Below are 20,674 nucleotides of genomic sequence, written 5' to 3' on the forward strand. Positions count from 1 at the left end.
CCCTTCAGGGCTTCAGTGGGTACAGACAACATTTGTACTGCTGACTCTGTTTTTACAACTGAGATTTGGTAAACTTCCTACTGAAGTACATTTTCTTTAAGTATGTTTAGTGTGTTAGTACCTGTCCATGGATTTCATTAAGGCCTACCAGCCCTGGCAGCTGGTCCACATCCAAGACGCCCATTTGTATTTGCACAGAACCAGTGTTGATTTGTTAGCTTAATTCCTAAAGCACAGTCTTAAAGTTCTTAGAAGGCATTTTGCTGTTTGCTCCTGATAAAAACCTGTACTAATTTTCTACCTACAATCCTTGCAAAACTATTCCTTTTTAAAATAATGTGCACTGCATTCCTATCTGAGAAACACTGATCTGAACTATATCCATTTTATGGTTTTATGGTTGCTCATGTTGGATGCAGAAAATTGTAGCTGCTAACTTGCTATCACTGGATGGACAGATCTCTAGCAGATCTCAACGTGGATATGCCACTTTCAAGCTATTTGACCTTGAGTGCCTTAACGTCTATGAATCTTATTTTCTTCATTGACACAATGGGAATGTCTATATAGGTTTATTGTGAGGCTTACATGAGAGAATATATGAGTAATACTTACATGGCTCCTGGTACAGGGTTTTTCTTAAATGGATGTTGTTCAAGCAGCACAGTTGATCTTGGGACGTAGCATGATATGGGCGGGCATATATATGTCAGGGGCAGGACCTGGGCGAGAGTGGTCGTCAGGGCAAAAAGGAGGGTTAGTGACTGGCAAAGAAGCAGATGGAATAGGTCAGTACAGCATTATGATGTGGGGACAGTTAGACAAGGTAGAGCAGCAGTAATCGTCAATTAATTCCTGAAGTGGTGTAAAATCCTATTGGTCTGCTGAGTGGCCCTGAGCCTCTATGAATTTTTTATGCACCAAACAATCTCTGTTTATTTTGAATGATGGGGGTGCATCTCAAGGGATGATGGAGAGCAGGCCAGGCCCACATGAATGAGAGATGTCTGATATTTTTGTGCTCTGGGGCCGTCGTGAGAGACAGCCTGACTTCCTTCAGGTTAATGAGGGATTCTCCAGTGAAGGACACCTGTTCTGAGCAGACCATGTGCTAGGTCCCTCATCTACGTTCTAATCTATAGGATCATTGCTGTTCCTTTGCATTCTCACAAATAGGCCCATGTTGGGGTGGTGACGATGTATGAAAGTATGCATGGATCAATGAATATATCTCTGAATGGGTAAATGAATAAACTTATTTTTTGTTTTACTTGGGTTTTAGAGACCAAATGTAAAAAAGGCTTTTTATTTTTCACCTTAAAAGAATTGGAGTAAAGTGCTTATTCAAAAATAAAAGAATAACAATAATTTTGTAAGTCACATCTTAACCTAACTGCTCTATCATTTTCTGTCTGTACAACAGAAGTGTGTGAATTTTACAAAGCCATGCCTTCTGTTGAATAAGATGAAGAAGCTGTATGTTTAGGTAAAGGTCTCTGTTCTCATTCAGTTGGTTGTTTTCTGAAATTCATTTTTGGGCATAAATGGATCTGACAGAGCCACATGGTCTTAAAGTCACCGTGTGCTCCCATCTAAGTTCCCTCATATTCTCTGTGACTTCCGAGAGTTCTTTGTCTAGAATTGCAATAATTTACTGAGCTAAAGACTTTTCCTTGGTTCTTCCTGTGTCATACTGCTTCTTACTGAAATGGGAAGGTTAAAAAATATACCCTGAAATGGCCCTGACCTGTGGCAGTGCCCAATCTTTTTTCTGAGGCATCAGAACAGTGGCCCTTGGGAGAGCTTTCCACACAGTACAATTCTCCATTAGGGTATTTTCCCAGCATGATTTCCACTTTGTGGGTTTCCTCTGAAAATTCCCATAGTAGGAGTTACCACATAATTAAAAAAATATGTTCTTTCTTGTGGACTTTAACATTTTTTCCTCACATATCAGAAAATAAAACCTGTACAGATTATGCAGGGTTTTTCATTTTTTCCCTGAATTTACAAAATTAAAAGGAGCACATATCCATCAAATGGTCTTCAATTGGTAACTCATTTTACATGGTTTAAAGCTATTCTTTGGAATCTAAGAAATAAGCTTGAAGTACTTTAAGTACTTTAAAACACATCCTCAACTTTAAAGAAACCTAATATATTTAAATCATGTGAGAAATAGATTTTGTTAAAATTTGTATTAGGATGCTTTGGTTAGTTGACAAGTATTTGTAGACTTTCAAGTTTGAGTATGAAACTTTTTTATGGCATATTTAATTCTGGACACACAGGAAGTATTAATAATATAAATATTCTAACCTATCCAGACTTTACATGAACTTATCCTGTGGTTTTACTGGGCTTAAGAAATAAAATACATTAACTGTATCTAAGGTGTCATTATGGAACAAATTATACGTTTTTGTTTAATTTCTTCATTAGGTCATTTAACATTTGAATTGTCCTTCAAGGCCTCGCTTTCCCATTGTCCTAGCGTGCATAGATGAGTGTCGTGTGATGGGCGAGGCTTCCTTACTTCCATTCTTTGTGCCTCCAAGTTGTTCCAGTGGTTTCTATATATAGTCCGTCATAATCAGGGAACTCCAGTATATCCATGTTGAGACGACGGTAATAAAGGACCAAGCTAAAAGGGTTATTAGGGAATAATGTTAAAACCAAGTCTGTTAGTGATTTTACTTTTTGCAGTGTTCCTAAGACAAAAAAGGGAAAGATTTGAAAAAATTAAAGCCAATAGTGACATACGAGGGGGAAATAGTTAGAATTGACTTAGTAAGGTTGCCTTTTCCTTCTTTGTCAAAAAGGGAGTGTGATCTACTTTTGTGGCTTTCTGATAGTACAGAAAACAAAGGCCCAAACAGTTGTGTGTGCGTGTGTGTGTGTGTGTGTCGGTGGGGGTGGCCAGGCGGGTGGGGAAAAAAGGAGGTGAGGGGCTTAGCGCAGTTACAGGTCACAGGCCGGGCTCTGGATTCATACTGCTGAACTCCCTAGTCATGCTTCTTCATCTCTTTAAACTTGGTTTTTAAAATCTGAAAAGTGAGCGTTATAGTATTTCTTCAAAGCCTTGTGATTAAGATTAAATAAGGCTACAAGTTAAAATAATTTTATGCTTGGTCAAAATTAAACATTTACAATAAATCAGTGATGATGATGATGGTAATGAGGACAGTTTGCTTCCTGGGACTACCATCCTGCTGATGACCTAAAGTAAAAGTTTCGGAAATACCTTTGGTTTCTCCTTTGTTATTTCTCTAAATGTTGAAGTGCTCTCTCTGAAGCAGCCAGACAGGAATTCCCCACACTTCTAATTATATCTACCTTCATACCTGTGTGTATATATCCATATTCCACGCTCTGTCCTGTTAATGTGGATGAACTGTCCAAATAGGTTGCCCACCCCCCTGGTGCGCTGGATCCCAGTATTCTCCATTACTTTGTGTTATTAATTAGCCTTTCTCATCTGTGTCATTAGTGCTTTTTCTTTTTTAGTCAAATCTTCCCAATAGTGCAAAGGATGACCCATCTGAAACCAGCCAAGCTAAACCCCGCTTCCTCACCCATGTCGCCTCCTCTAGCCACCACCCCACTTCCTCCTCCCGTCGCAGGGTGTTTTGCTTTACGCCCTCTGCACTTTCTCACTTACTTCTCTTTGACCCACTCTGTAGGGCTCCCAGCCGGACCTGCTGCTGCGTATTTGGATCACCGATGTCTACCATCTTTGAAATCCAGTGGACGGAGTTTTCCAATGATCTCCGTTTATCTCCTTATATGTCCCAGCAGCACTTGGCACAACTAACTATCCTCTTCTGGGAACTTTTCTTCTCTTGGCTTCTGGGACGCCCCATGTTCCTAGATTTTCTCTTGCCTTCACTGGTTACCTTTTCACAGCCTTGTTGTCTTCCCCGATTCTATCCATTCTCTAAACGTTGGGGTGTGGCACGGTTCTTTCCTGTGCCCCTCCCTTCCTTAATAGAGTCTCTTACTATTATTTATATTTATATGTAATTTATGTAATTATATATGCATAATTGTATGATTTATAATTATATAAATTTATATGACTGTATTCAATATACATATTGGTAATAAGTATAAGTGACTAATATATTGATATAATTAATGTTAGAATTAGTATAATAAATAAAAATATAATTAGAATACACAGACATATGCACTGTTTTCCACTAAAATATTTTCTTCATCTGAATCTGGAGAAACTGGAATTGTTCTTACAACCAGGATTATCAGAAAATCTTTACTTTTTATGAAAGAGATGATACCACATTTGCCTTCTTCTTTACATCCTTTCCTCAGAGGCTTTTCTTCCCAAGCAGCATGAGTGTGCTTATCGTAATACTCTGTGAATTCAGGCTTTGTTGCGTGTCCTGCCTGTATATTTGGTGCTGCCCTGTACATGCTCAGGTTTTTACTACTTCTCTGGATACTTTTGCCAAGTCTTGATTGTTTTCCTGATCTTTCAACCCCTTTCTTTTTAAGGCTCTCAAATGAATTCAGCATCTCAGTTTACTATAAAGGATCATGAATTCCATGTCCCACCTAAATTATTGGCTGCGATGCCTTTTTCTGTCCTGTTTTCTTTTTCTCTACAGGTGTCATCGGGAAACTTTAATGACTTTTACTGATTTTTATCGATATTTTGTTGGATCTGAACTCCACCTCATCTTCACTTTGAATGCACTCTGTTCTGCGGTCACTGAGAAGCCATGGCAGTGACTGTGTAGTCGGGGCTTAGGAATCTACCTTTTTCTAGGCTGGAGGAGTCCAGTGGTGATCTCCACACTGAAGAGGAGTTTCCGTGAATGTGTTAAAGAGAGGAAACATTTTGGTAGGTTGAAACAGTTCCTAGCAAGTCCTTATTGTCTGGGCTTCAGGAGGAGGTAGCGTTTGTTCTTATCTGAGAGGAGAGAGAACAACCAATATTTGTAAGGCTTTGGACGTATTGGCTGTTTGAAGGATTTTACTGTTGCATGTACATTTTTCTGTTGCATTTTTGGACACATTTTACATTGGTTTTATACATAGGCATTCTTTTCCACATGCAACTCTCACAAAGAGTCCTATGAGGTTGGTAGAATTAGTGATATTATGCCCATTTTACAGTAATTATGGAGTAAATTATCCCTACTTTACCATTTGGAAAACTGAGAAATGAACTTGAAGCATTTGTCTGATGTTGTTCAAGGATCAGGGGTTTGAAATAAGGTTTTGATCTCAGTCTGGCTTTCTTTTCCCCATATTTGTCTGTTTTGGCCCAAACAGTGTTTGACAGTGTGATTTGTTCTTGTTCCACTCTATTGCCTGCTCTGGGAGAGGATCCCAAATGCCTGTCAGTAGCCAAATAGGAGGAGGAGGGAGCTGGATGGACAAGTTCAGGTGTGTGGTGGTGCAGGAGAGCAGATTCAGTCTGCATCTCTCTCCAGGGAAGGGGTGGTGCCGTCTAGAGCACAGATCATCACACTTTTAAACTGCAAAATCTTTGCAGTGTAAGACTTTTGGGCATGCAGTCCCATATCTATGTATGAACTATATGTTTATGCTACTGAACAAAACAGTGTGTGCATTTAAAACACATACACACTGAGAAATTTAAAAAATATTAGTTTTCATATTCTCTTACTATTCAAATAAATAGTCATGACCTGACTTTGGGGACTGTGACTCTAGATCAACTTATGGTGTGGACAGGCTCCTCAAAGGCATATTCATCATTCAAAAGTGTTGGACGTAGCCTGTGGGAAGTGGAACCATTTTATGGTAAATTCTAGATTCTCTTTGATTAGAATTTGTGGTCAGTTTGGATGCAAACAGGAGTGCAACTGCTTAAAGTAATTGTTTCCATTGAAATTTTCCTGGAGGGCTCAAGTGTTTGCCATACTTTACAAAATGAAAATATTTTATATGTTCAACAAATAATCATTGATCACAAGTCAGGCGTTAGTTAGGCATCAACTAGATATGGATAGTGTAGGCTGTGAGGCCAGCACAAACAAATCCCAAATGCCTGTGGCTTAAAACAAAAAAGATTTATTGCTTGTCAAACCACACATTTATTAGTAGCAGTGAGGGATCCCCCATCCTCCTCCCACAGAGACTCAGGCTAACAGGAGATTCACCATCTAGTTTATAACTAATTGTTGTAGCAGGTGCACGGAGAATCAAACAGTGGCTCTTAAACCACTGCCCTTCACCTTTAATTAGCCAGAGCAAATTTTGTTAACCACCTCTACTTCAAGAGTCAGGGAAGTGTGGTTCCCCTATATGCTTGGAAGTAGAAAGAATCTGGATATGGATAAATAGGAGTATATCTACTAAAAAAAAATAAGAAGGAATCAAGAATAAATTATTTTTCCTCAAAGAGGTCGGTATCTAATAAAACACATGACACATACAAAGTAACTGTATGTCAAGATAATCAACATTAAGTGCCAATGAAGAGAGTTGAGTTTAGAGGAAAGTTGAAATTTCAAAAAGCCTTCATGAAAGAAACTGTAAAGAGAAGGCTGATCATAGCTACTCACTATAGGGGCTGCTTTTGCCTAGTTTAAGAAATCTCTTAGGAACGCTGTGGTTCTTTATTGTCCTTTTGGGTTTTTCTTTGGTGTATTATCAACAAGACTGTAATGAACATCTCTGTATATATTTCTCAGTCAGTCATTCTGGGTGTATCTATAGGAAAACTATTCAGAAGTGGAATTGGTGGTAAGGGTTCAAAGGGTTAAATTCAGTTAAACTTTGATACAAATCACCTATTTTTACCTCCCAGAAAATTTGTACTCCCCCAACAACTATGTGAAAATATCTTTCCTTACACTCTTATCAGCACTGGTTTTCATTATATTTTTCCAATTTTCACCTGTGTAAGTTTAAAATGGTACTTACTGGTTTGATTTGCGTTTCTTTATTGGTCAGTGAAGTACCTTGTGATTTTTGGACACTGTTACTCTCGGTAACCTGTTTCTTACTCAAATCCTTTTTCATCTACTGGGCTGTTCTTTCTAAAAATTGTTTTATATACATGTCATAAATTATATGAAAATGTATCTCCTGGCTTCTATTACATGTTTTGACTTTGTTTTTGGAATTATAGCCATACAGAAAAAAAAATACATATATGTATGTATTTTTTTTCTTTTTTTATCCTATGCTTGTGGAAAGGTTCCACATTCTAACATATTGAATATAATTACTCCTGATTTTATTTTTAGAATTTTATTATTTTCTGTTTTAACCTTTAGAATTTTGATATTTGGAGTAAAGTTAGATGAGCATTCATATTTTTTCCTCTTTTCCTAAACGGATAGCCAGTTGCCACAACAATGTTTATGGAATATCACTTTTTTCTCCATTTACTTGAAAAATCAGTTTTGTTGCTAACTTTCCATTTTCATCTGGGTCTAGTATTTTGGCTTTCCATTCTGTTCCATTTATTTGTCTACATCCTCTCCACTGCCAAATTGTTTTAATTGTTGTCACTTCATAATATGATTTAATATTGGCAGGGCTAGTCCTTCCTCATTATTCTTTATAATCAAAATTTTCCTGGCTGTTCTTGCATGCTTATTTTTCCAGATAAAGCTGAGTATCTTTTCCTCAATTTCTTAGAAATTCCTATTCATCCTTTAATTAGGATTCTTTTGAATTTATAGGTTAATTTTAGAAACATTAACATAATTTCAATACTGAGCTTTCCTCTTCAAGATTATAATTTATCTTTATTTATTTTTTTCAATCTTTAAATTCAGTGGTTTTTTTTCTATTAGTCCACAACCTTGTTTTTTATCTAGGAAATTTGATCTCTTTATTCCAGTTTTAAATGGAACTTCTTTAATATATTAGACCCACCTTGATTGGTTCAAGACTCTGGTGTAAGTCTTGAAAGTCTCTTTCACCCAAAAAGGGGAGAGGCAGGAAGGAACTAGCAGTCCCCCCAAATAGCTGCTCAACCCACTCTGCCAGCGCAGCTGCTACAGCTGGACCGGCTCCTCTTCCCAGAGTCCCACTGTAGTAGGAGCCTTGAGAAAAGTGTAAACCACTGTCAATGCCCTGGGTGGCATGTGAAGTCCTTCCCTTTGATCCCAAGGGGAGCTCACTAGCATCCCCCTGGGTAAGGAGGGAGAATTAAGCCTGTCCTTTTTTTTTAAATTAAACTATCATTGAAATACAATCTTATAAAGGTTTCACATGAGCAACATTGTGGTTTCAACATTCACCCTTATTATCAAGTCCTCATCCCCCACTGCTGTCACTGTCTATCAGTGTAGTAAGATGCTGTAGAGTCACTGCTTGTCTTCTCTGTACTGTACTGCCTTCCCGGTGATGCCCCTATATTATGTGTGCTAATCATAATGCCTTTTAATCCCCTTCTCCCTCCCTCCCTCCCACCTGCCCCACCTCCTTCCTTTTGGTAACCACTAGTCTCTTGGCGTCTGTGATTCTGCTGCTGTTCTGTTCCTTCAGTTTTGCTTTGTTGTTATACTCCACAAATGAGTGAAGTCATTTGGTACTTGTCTTTCTCCAACCGGTTTATTTCACTGAGCATAATACCCTCTAGCTCCATCCATGCAACATGTTGCTGCAGATGCTACCCACTACTTTTAAACTTTGGACATAACTTGGCTAAGTATGTGTTTGGGTCATACTTTCTTCTGTCCTGTCTTTTGTGGATACTGTCTTAGTATCCCCCAACCATTTTGCTCACTGCATTTCTCTACACTCTTCTCTCTTCTGCCACTTAACTGCTGTATGTTAACATAGGTGCCATACCTTCTTTATTTTTACTTAAAAATCTTGTTTATGCATGTGAGGGTAACAGTCCAGATTTTAAATGCTTTTGTCGCATTGTGGGTGAGTACTCCTGGTCTTCTCGCTTCACCTGAGATCCGCTTGTCATCTCCAGTAAAGTAGATTTTGAAGAGTATGTCTTCTATAAATGTAGAATGAGAGGCAGAGAATGAAGTTGTGGCTGGGACGTCACTCAGCCTGAATAGAGAATCCTGATTTGCGCCTTTCTGCTGTAGTGTTACCAAGGATTCATTGCCCCCCTAAATTCCCTTACCAGGAGTGAAATCTTAGTCTACCCTGGCCTTCAACTGATTATCTCATATCAGTCTTCCAAAGAGTCAGCTCATATTGTCCCCTTTTAATCTATTTTCTCTCTGTAGGAACTGTTACCAGTCCCTCCTGCCCCAAGAGATGGGGAGAAAGTAAATGCAAAAGGTAGTTTTGGTTCTTGTATTAGAGGGTCCACATGATAAGGGAAAGATGCCTCTTGGTCACCCCTACATCCTATTTTTTTCTTTTATCCTCTGTTTGGCTAAATTGTTTAATTTGGGAGTTAATAAGTTGTAGAATGACTATAGTGGGTCTTCTCTATCTCTCTCTCTGCTTTTCTGTCACACACACACACACACACACACACACACAGATTGTTTTTTACTCTTTCTTGGAAAATTGAGGTAGTTAAAAGGAAGCTATTGCTCTTGAGAAAGACTTTTCATTCTAAGCCAACAAAATACTATTCCTGTTGAGGCTGGAAACAAAGAGATCCTAGAATGTAGCAGTGTAAATGAGAAAGAAAGTTATTTTTCTCATTTAATCAGTTCTCTACGTACTCATTCAGGGACTCACATTTTCCCTCTTGCTCTAGTGTCCCTTGGAGTGTCGTTCTGTTCTACATAGTCCAGGCTGCATAGCTAGTTACCATCTTATCTGCCTGCTAATCCGATGGGAAGGAGGGAAGAGAAGTCATAGCACTGTCATTAATGATGTGAAAGTTACACGGCATCGTCCCCCACACATTCTGCGAGCAAGAGCTTAGTTATGTGACCATGAGTTGCTGAAGAAGAGCCTGGGAATTATAGTGTCTGTACTTCTATATGTGAATTCTCAATTACATAAGTGAATAGGTTAAAGACATTTTTGGATAAAGTCTTGGAGTGTTGTCTTGGGGTTTTAACATTGATATGCATTCAACTCTACAGACTTATTTCCAGTGGATTTTGACAAGGGTGAGATTGAAGAATATAAGATGATGTATTTTTAGGCTGACATGTGTTTTCTTTACTTAATTTCAGTTTTATTTTCAGGGTGACCGTGGACTTCCCGGTTTTCCTGGGCTTCATGGAATGCCAGGAACAAAGGTTGGAGAAACATGGTCTCTTAAAATTCAGCAATACTATATTCTGTTTCAAATTGAAAGTACTTTATGTTTCAAATATGTTATAAATAAATACTTATAAATAAATTAAAGCATATTAAAGTAAGTGATTAGGTTATGTTAGTATCATAGTTTATATTTACATAATGCTTTTACAAATTTCCTTTTAAATTTTCATAAATCTGACAGTATTTTAAAAATTGATGAGTAAATTTGACTACATAGAAATTCTCTTAACTATAATTCCTGTACTATAGGCCCTGCCCTGTTATAATATCTGCTGTCCTTATTTTTCTTTATAAAGCCTAGAAAATAGGACTTTTGTAAACGAACTTTGAATTATTTTATTCTATTTATTTTAATATTGGTAGTATTAAACTTTGTTGTTAGTAATTAGTGCTATTTTTCCTTTGCAAGGGGCATATTCATATTTCTCTAAACTTCAATCTTTGTATTTTGTCTTTAGGGTGAAATAGGCCCCAAAGGAGATAAAGGATCACCTGGATTTTATGGCAAAAAGGGAAGTATGGATCACAAAACATTACATTGAGCTTTCAATGTAATGGAAATAGAAAACTTGAATTTCAGTCCCAACCCAGCATTATAGCAATTACCTTTGTTTACTTTTCTCAAGGGGTTTATTCAGAACAATGAAAAAAATGGAAAAATAACCAGGAACTGTTATGTATGGTATTCTATAAGAATATGTTGTATTATTAATTATTCTGAATTTTAAAAAGATTTACAAAGATTCTCTGGGAGTGGTAGCTGCTTAACAGGATGTTCACAATGTTACGAGCCTTCTTTCTATTTCTTCATGTTGAAGGAACATCATATTCTCCATATATTTAAAATACTCATTGCTTTTTAAAATTTTGCCAAGTTGTGTTTTTTCTTTGTTAGATATTTGTAATAATTCTGAATCCATCCATATTGTGAATAACTTATATCCACTGGTCTGGTAAAATAATGTTTCGCCAAAAGTTTCAAATCCAATATAAACTATAGTTCCATGAATTCTGTCACTATATATTGAAGTTAACTTACTTTCCTAGTTAAGTTGGAGTTGGAATTCTAAAACATTATTGTACCTCGTCCTTGGGTAGTGCGTAAAGGCATTCCAAATGGTCCAGCATGTGTCACACCATGGTAGGCTATCTCACCTTACAGCCTCTAATAAAACTAGGCTCTCCTGAACCCTGGTACTAGAACTGTTTACCTTTATACCTAGAAGGTTGGGAAAACACCAAAATCCACATGTGGCATGTACTTAGGCCAACTCTGAGGAGTTCCTGCCATGACCTAAAGTTCTTATGACATTGTCTAAAATGAAAAATATATGTCAGCAGGGTCAGTGGTGGTTCCATGTGTGCTAAATGTGTCTGTGTCGGGGTCAAGAGAGCTCTCCTTACTGAGGTGCACAAAATATTTGTGAAAGTGTTAAAGGGACAAGCACAGAGTCAGAAATCTAAATAAAATATGAAGATTTCCTGAGTAATAAGCAAAATGTGATTGTAAGAATTGTTTTTTTAAGTGTTCGTTTTTAATACAGGGTGCAAAAGGTGAAAAGGGGAATGCTGGTTTTCCTGGCCTTCCTGGACATGCTGTAAGTTTGATGGAAAACGTTCTTGAGTATTTTACTTTAAGTAAAAATTATCTTGTACTGTCTTCCTTTAAAAAGAAAAATTAGTGCAAATAATGTATTAAAATACATGCAATTATTTTTCAGGGAGAACCAGGAAGACATGGAAAGGATGGATTAATGGGTAGTCCTGGATATAAGGTATTTACAAAAACCCCCAGAAAGATTTCAGTAACTTGTGAGTAAGCATGAGAAAAATGTACCAATATGACTTATTCATATGACATGGGTATACAATAAATGAGCTAAAAGTTATTTTAGTGTAATTTAAAAGTGATACTAAATTTCTTCTAAGTTCTATTGTGAAGTCTTATGTGTCAGAAATAAAATCCCACGATATTAGAAAGTGGAGCTTCTGTGATAAGCCATTCAGATGGGTTTGTTGGTGGGTTAGAAGTAGAGGTATTTGGTCCTATCTCACAGGGTATTTATTTTGGAGTGTGGGGGTACTGCACCCTGAACCCTGACAACCTCTTTATCAGTTGCATGGTGTGAGAGAGTTAGAGGAAGAAGAGCTGCGAAGTGCCAATCATTCATCACCCCTGAAAAACTACGAGGCATATGTCTTTATGATGGTGGGTTAGCACTATCGCTCATATACAGAAACTATTTTTGATCAATTATCAAATAGAAATGGGCTTTTTATGATGTGCCTTGTTAAATACAAGGGCATCAGGCATGTGTATGTATTCAAGTCAGTGCATCTGGAAGGTGCCAACAGCCTATATTACTGTCCTACTGCAAGTGTTTTTGTGTACGTAAGGAGAGGATTTGTGTAATCCAGCCAGCCAGTGAGGCCACTTGGTAACACATTGGATTTAGAGATGTCATCATGTTTCTTAACCGTCTGCGCTCTGAAGGCTAAACTTGCTCAGAAATCCAGTCCTAATTTTCTTAGTCTGTTTTCTCTTCCTTTGGAAAAATTGTCCATTTATTTGCTTAAGTGTTATGAAAGTTATCCACATTTTATGGCATTTTTGAGTTTGTTCATGTGTCGTTGATTATATTTCACTGGTTTTATATTTTATTTCCCATTTGTTCATTAAACAGATGTTTTTTGATCTGTTAGGTACTAGACATACAGAAGAAAATAAAACCACAACGTTTACTCTTAGGGAGTTCATAATCTAGTTTTTCTTTATTAGAGAACAGATTCTTCTCCTTACCTGCAAATTAGGCATCCCCCTAATTTAATTTTTCATTGTCTTCGGTTATCATTGGCCCATGTGCCCCCGAGAAATGAGATTATACTTTTTGGGGTGGTAGAGTTTAGAGAATAGAACTGAGTTGGAGTTCCACCGTTCATGACTTCTTACAAGTAACTTATATTTTTTGGCAGATTTTTTGACCTTCAGTTTTCTCATTTCAAAATTGGAGTAAATGTTACCTCTTTAGAATCGTATGGGAAGGATTGAGTAAGATAAAGCACCCAACACAATACTTGTCAGAGAATTAAGTGTTCAAGAAGGAGTTGGTTTCTTTGCCCATTTTTTGATTTGAATATAGCTTTGTAAACATCATTGATATACAATATTATACTGGTTTTGGATGTATAGCATAGTGATTCAACAATTATATACATTATTAAATGCTTACTACAATAAGTGAGGTTACTGTCTGTCAACATACAAAGAAATTACAGCATTATTGGCTATATTCCTATACTTCCATCCCTGTAACTAATTTATTTTATAATATAATGTTTGTGCCTCTTTATCCTATTTCACCATCCCCAACCCCCTGCCTTATGGCAGCCACAGATCTATTCTCTGTGTTTATGAATCTGTTTCTGTTTTGTTTGTTTTGTTTTCTAGATTCCATATTTAAGTGAAATTGTATGGCATTTATCTTTCTCTGCCTGACTTTTTTCACTCAGCAGATTACCTTCAAGGTTCATGCATGTTTTCACAAATGGCAAGATTTCATTTTTTTACATGGCTGAATAATATTCCACTATTAAAAACCACTTTATGGAGATATGATTAATACAAAGAGTTGTACATGTATAATGTATACAATTTGGTGAATTTGTAGATAAGTGTATACCCGTGAAGCCATCATTGCATTCTATGCCATAAACAGAAACATCTAAAGCATCATCCCTTTATTATTTGTTATTTTTCATAGTAAGAATACTTAACATCTATTCTGTTAGCAGAAGTTTACAATACAGTATTGTTAGCTATAGGCACATGCTGCACAGGAGAACTCTAGGACTTACTCATTTTGTATACTGAGACTTTGTAACCTTTGACCAACCCTTCCCTGTTTCTCCCTCCATCAAGTCCTGACAACCACCATTCTACTCCACTTCTATGAGCTTGACTATTTTAGATTGTTCATATAGACAGAATTTGTCATTTTGTGTCTGGTTATTTCACTTGGCATGTATACTCCAGGTACATCTGTGTTGTTCCAAATGGCAAGATTTTCTCCTTTCTTGAGGCTAAACAATATTTCCTTCTGTGTATTTATATATCTGTATCTATCTACATATCTATATTTCACATTTTCTTTATTCATTCAGCCATCAGTAGATGTTTATGTTGCTTTTATGTCTTGGCTATTGTGAATATTGCTACAGTGAACATAGAACTACAGATATTGAGCTCCTGATTTCCATTTCTTTTGATATATACCCAGAAGTGAGATTGCCAGATCATATTGTAGTTCTATTTTTATTTTTTTGTGGAAACTTCTTTCCATATTGATTGCATCAATTTGCATTCCTACCAACAGTGTACAAGTGTATCAATTTCTGCACCACCTCATCAATGCTTATCATCCTTTTTTGTTGTTTTGACAACAGCCCCTAAGAGGTGTGAAGATATAGTTCACTGCCGTATCTCTTTTCAGATATTTGGTCATTTGTATGTCTTCTTGGAAAAATGATTATTCAGTGCCTTTTCCTATTATTAAAATAGATTTTTTTGTTTTTTGCCATTGAATTGTAAGAGTTCCTTGGTATTTTGAATATTAACCCTTTATCTAATATATGACTTGCAAATGTTTTCTCCCCTTCTATAGGTTGCCTTTTCATTTCGTTGTGCAAAAATGTTTTTATTTGATATAATTCCACTTGTCTACTTTATCTTTTATTGCCTGTTCCTTTGGGTCATGGATTGACCATACAAAATTTAAGATTTTTAGAAATTTCTATAAAAAAGTGCCATTGGAATTTTGGTAGGGATTGCATTGAATCTGTAGATCGTTTTGGGTGTAATAGACTTTATATTTTAATATGAAGTGTTCCATGGAACATTACAGAGTTCGATGAACTAGGGTTGCCTTTCCATTTATTTGTCTTTAATTTCTGTCATCAGTGTTTTGTAATAATTTTCAATGTATTAGTCTTTCATCTCCTTGGTTGAGTTTATTCCTCTTTTGATGCTATTTTAAATTGGATTACTTTCTTAATTTTGTTTTTGCTTAGTTCTTTATTAGGGTATAAAAATGCAACTGATTTTTGTATGTTGATCTTGTATCCTACAACTTTACTTAATCCATTTGTTAGTTGTAACAGTGTTTTGGTGGAGTCTTTAGGGTTTTCCGTATATAAGATCATGTCATCTACAGAGAATTTTCTTCCTTTCCAATTTGAGTGTCTTTTATTTCTTTTTCTTGCCTAATTGCTCTGGCTAGTATTTCCAATACTACATTGAATAGTAGTGAAAGTGGGCATCTTTGTCTTGTTCCTTATCTTAGAAGAAAAGCGTTCAGTTTTTCACCATTGATTATTATATTAGTTATGGGCTTTTTATTGCATGTATGTATTCTTATTGTGTTTAGGTAAGTTCCTTTTATACCTAATTTGTAGAGAGTTTTAATCATGTAATGCTGTTGAATTTTGTCATGTTCTTTCTGAATCTATTGAAATGATCATGTGGATTTTATCTTCATTTTGTTTATGTGGTATATCACATTGATTTGCATATATTGGAACATCTGTGCATTCAGGAATAAATCCCACTTGATTATGGCATATCATCATTTCACTGTGCTGTTGAATTCAGTCTGCTGATTTTTGGTGAGGATTTTTGTATGTATGTTCATCAAATATATTGGCCTATAGTTTTGTCTACTTGTGGTATTTTTTCTGGCTTTACTATCAGGCTGATAGTAAATGGCCTCATAAGATGAATTTGGAAATATTCACTCCTATTTTTTGGAAAATTTTAGGAAGGATTGGTATTCTTTAAATGTTTGGTTGAATTTACTTGTGAAGTCATCTGTTCCTGGGACTTTTTTATTGAGAGAGTTTTTAAATTACTGATTCAGTCTCCTTATTTGTTATTGGTCTGTTCCGTCTCTTTCTTTTTAATTCAGTCTTGGTAGGTTTTATATTTCTCAGAATTTATCCATTCTGGTTTGTCTAATTTGTTGGCATAAAATTTTTCATAATAGTTCCTTATGATTGTTTTTATTGCTGTGACATCAATTGTAATGTTTTTTCTTTTGTTTCTGATTTTATTTACTTGAATTTTCTCCTCTTTAGTTAGTGTAGCTAAGGATTTCTCCATTTTTTAATTTTCAAGAAAACCAACTCAGATTCATCTATTTTTTTAAATTGTTTCTCTGTGCTCAATTTCATTTATTTTGACTGTAATAATTTCCTAACTTTGGACTTAGTTTAGCTTTCTTTTTCTAGTTCCTTTCCCTTTTGATATTAACTTGCATGCACATACCTACAAGTATAAACCCCAGGTCACTCAGTTTTAAAACTTTATTGAAAAGTAAATCATATCTCATACAATTTACCCATTTAATGTGTACAATTTAATTTTTCCCCAATAAGTATAGTTACAGAGTTATTCAGTCATCACTACAATCTCATTTTAGAACATTTTTATCACCTCAAAGAGAAACCCTCTACCCATGAGCAGACACTCCCTATTTCCTCCCAAACACTACCCCTGTATTTCCATCCTATGCTGTCTCTAACCTACTTTCTCAATGGATTTCCCCATTTTGGGCATTTCACATAAATGGAATTGTGCAATATGTAGTATTTCATGGCTAATCTCTTTCACTTACCATAACATTTTTGAGATTCATCTTTGTTTTGACCTGTATCAGTACTTTATTCCTTTTTATTGCTGGTGGTAAATAAAATACGTTTTATTTATGTATTCATCGGTTGAAGGATACTTGGGTTGTTTATATTTTTTTGCTTTTACAAATAGTGCTCTTATGAATATTTGTGTACAAGTTTCTGTGTGGATGTATGTGTTTTCACTTCTCTTGGATATATTCCACTACTACTATTTATAGTGGAATAGCTGGAGTATATATGACTACATTTAATATTTTGAGGTCATTTCACTATTATTTGTTTTCTTGATAGATTCATGCCACTCTTCATATTATAATTGGATTGTGTCTCCCATTTTTCAGCTAGGTTGGATTCTAAAATAATTAGGTTCATTCTTTCTTATCTATTTGTGATTTTTTTTTACTAGAATCATTTGCAATAAAAAAAAAAGCCTATTAAAAAAAGCTTTATTTTGTAGAGCAGTTTTAGGTTCACAGCAAACCTAAACAGAAAGTACAGAGTGTTTCCATATACCCCTTTTTTGTCCCAATACATAGCTTCCCCTAGAATCAACTTCCCACACCAAAGTGGTAAATTTGTTATAACTGAGAAAACTATATTGATATATCATTATCACCCAAAGTCCATAGTCTGCCTTAGGGTTCACGCTTGGAGTTGTACATTCAATGGGTTTTGATAATGTGTATTGGGATGTATCCATTATAGTGTCATATTGGATTCATTATAGTATCATACAGAATTGTTTCACTGCCTTAAAAATTCTCTCCTCTCTGCTCTTATTCTTTCTTCCCTCCCTGTAACTTCTAGCAACCACTGATCATTTCACCATCTCCATAGTTTTTTCTTTTCCAAAATGTCGTTTAATTGGAATCATATAGTATGTAGCTTTTTCAGATTAGCTTTTTTCACTTAGTAACATGCATTTAAGGTTCCTCCATGTCTTTTAATGGCTTGATAGCTCATTTCCTTTCAGTACTGAATAGTATCCCACAATTTGTATTTCCTTTTTAGAATCTTTGAATCATGATCAACCTTACTTTTATTCTGACCTCTTAAAAATCTATTTTCTTCCTTCCACTCAGCTTTTTGTTTTGAAATTTTTCAATTCTACAGAAAATTGAACCACATAAATATATGAATATTTATTTCTATAATTTTTTTGTCAAACCACTGGGAATCATAGAAACCATACTCCTCTCCTAAAGCCTTATCTCCTAAAAACTCTTTAAATTCCATATTACACCCAAGAGATTTAATATCAATACAATAATATTTTCTAATATGAGCCTATATGCAGATTTGTCCAATTGTCCAAACAATATCCTAAATAAATAATAATTTTTACATGAATACAATAATATTTGTATTGCATTGGTTGTGTATTAGGGTTCTGCAGAGAAACAAAACAAATAGGATATGTATGTATATGTATATATTATTTTTAATATATATGTCAAATATATAAATATATTTATATATTATATATATCAAATATATAAAATGTGTGTCTGTATATGTATTATATTTAGACAGAGAGGGTGGAAGGGAGGGAGGGAAATTGATTCATTCAAAAGAATTGTTTTATGAGATAGTGGGGACTATGCTTTCTGTCACTGTAGTTTTACTACTCTTATAATTTCAATTAAATATAATCATACAATATTTAGTCATAATGGATATATGATGGTTTTTTTCATTCATCATTTAATGAACATACAAATTGTTTCTTACATTTGGCATTTATGTTGGTGTGGATCTTAAACACATGTTATAAAACGTGTTGGTGTACATACAAATTGTTTCCTATATTTAGCAATAATGTTGATATGGATTTTCTTAAACACATGTTATAAAATGTATTGGGCATATTTTCATTTCTCTTGTGTTGATACTGAGTAGAATTGATTGGTTGTATGGTGAGTATATATTTAACTTCTTAAGAAACTTAGTAAACTATTTTCAAAAGTGGCTGCATTTTTCTCTCTTTCCATAAACAATTTATGAGAATTCCAGTTTTACCACATCCTGATACTAATAGCATCACTCTTTTATATTTTAGCTATTTTAGTTGATGCGTAATGGATTTTTTTGTGGTTCTAGTTTCATTTCCCTGATGACTGACAATGTTGACATCTCTTTATGGGCTTATTGGCCATTCGTATTTCTTCTTTTGTGAAGGGCCTTCTCAAGTGTGAAACACTTGACCATTTAAAAAAATTTTGGGGTTGTTGGTCTTCTTACTAATTCATTATAAGAGTTGTTTATATATTCTGGATGTAAGTCCTTTATCAGATATATTTTTGCAAATATTTTATTATAATCTTTGGATTCCCTTTTTGTTTCCTTATGTTGTCTTTGGTGGGAAAGTATTTTTAATCTGGATGAAATCAATTTCTTACAATTGTGGTTCATGCCTTTGTGTCCTATTTTCAAAGCTTTACCTAATTTACAGCCCCCAAATTTTCTATCTTTTTTTTCCTAAAAGAAAAAAATTTCAATTTTCCTAAGCATGTATTTAGAACATTATATTTTCTAAAATTTTGTCATCTTCACTTACAAATGTAGGTCTATGATACATTTTGATGATTTTAATTTCTATATATGGTGTGAGGTAAAAGTCAAGGTTCACTTTTTATTTGTAGACCCAGTTATTTGAGCATCATTTATTGAAAAGACTATCATTTCCCATTGAGTTACATGAATATTTTTGCCAGATGTCAACTGATAAATATATGTGTAAAATTATTTTTGGACTCTTGATTCTTTTCCAAAATTCTACACCACTTTCCTTTCATTAACAACACACTACCTTGTTTACCATAGCTTTAAAAAAAGTCTTGAAATCAGGCAATGTAAGTTTCTAAGTTTGTTTTTCTTTTTTGAAATTGTAATGAAGGTAATTTATATGAATTCCATTTCAGCTTGAAAATGTTTTACAAAAAAAAAAGCCTTCTGAGGTTTGTTGAATACACTTTTTAGTCTGGAATAATTTTAGATTTACAGAAAAGTTGCAGATGAAGTAGTTTCTTTATGTGTTTTACCCAGTTTTTCCTGATGTTAACATATTATATTACTATGATACATTTGTCACAACTGGAAATCAATATTGCCCGTTGCTATAACATGGACTCCATACTTTATTTGTATTACATAAGTTTTATCATTAATTTCCCTTTTCTATTCCAGGATCCAATCCAGGATATGCGATACTGCATTTGTTTATCCTGCCTTCTTAGTCTTCTCTAATCTGTGATAATTTGTCAGTCTTTTTGTGTTTTTCATGACTTTGGCAGTTTTGAAAGAGCATTGGTAATTTGTAGAATGATACCCAATTTGGGTTTGTGTTACGATTTCCTTATGATTAGACTAGTCTTATGCTTTTGTTTTTTGTTTTCATTTTTTTTGGGAGTGAGGGAAGGATGACAGGGGTAAAGTGCCCTTTTCATCATACCAGAAAGTATATGCCGTCCATATGACTAATCATTGGTTATATTAACCTTGATTACCTATTTATGGTAATATTTGTCAGGTTCTCTCTTTTGTGAAATTCTTTTTTCTTTCCACATTCTCTTCCAAAGTGAATTACCAAGTCTATCCCCTACTGAAAATGGGTAGGTGGGGTTAAGCTTCAACTCTTAGAGGGGAGAGTATATATATATGTATATGTATATATGATTACATTTATTTGGGGAGAGTTGTGGTTGTAACAGTATTGAGTTTTCCAATCCATGAATATGATATATATCCTTCCTCTTATGTAGGTTTTCTTTACCTTAGCAATGTT

General features: G+C 35.0%; 1 protein-coding gene and 1 pseudogene across 2 annotated transcripts in view; both read left to right on the plus strand.

The window, feature by feature from the left end:
• Positions 1-20,674, plus strand: part of COL21A1 (collagen type XXI alpha 1 chain) — a 172,464-nt gene that overhangs the window by 104,105 nt on the left and 47,685 nt on the right. For both annotated transcript variants that reach the window (XM_073225228.1, XM_073225227.1), the window contains 4 exons: positions 10,125-10,178; positions 10,662-10,713; positions 11,746-11,801; positions 11,925-11,978. In XM_073225228.1, coding sequence (XP_073081329.1) covers positions 10,125-10,178; positions 10,662-10,713; positions 11,746-11,801; positions 11,925-11,978 — 216 coding nt within the window. The remainder of the gene's footprint in view (positions 1-10,124; positions 10,179-10,661; positions 10,714-11,745; positions 11,802-11,924; positions 11,979-20,674) is intronic.
• On the plus strand, positions 10,725-11,739 carry LOC108395434 (large ribosomal subunit protein eL34-like; annotated as a pseudogene).

The sequence above is a fragment of the Manis javanica genome, chromosome 16, assembly GCF_040802235.1.
Source record: "Manis javanica isolate MJ-LG chromosome 16, MJ_LKY, whole genome shotgun sequence".
Classification (NCBI taxonomy): Eukaryota; Metazoa; Chordata; class Mammalia; order Pholidota; family Manidae; genus Manis; species Manis javanica.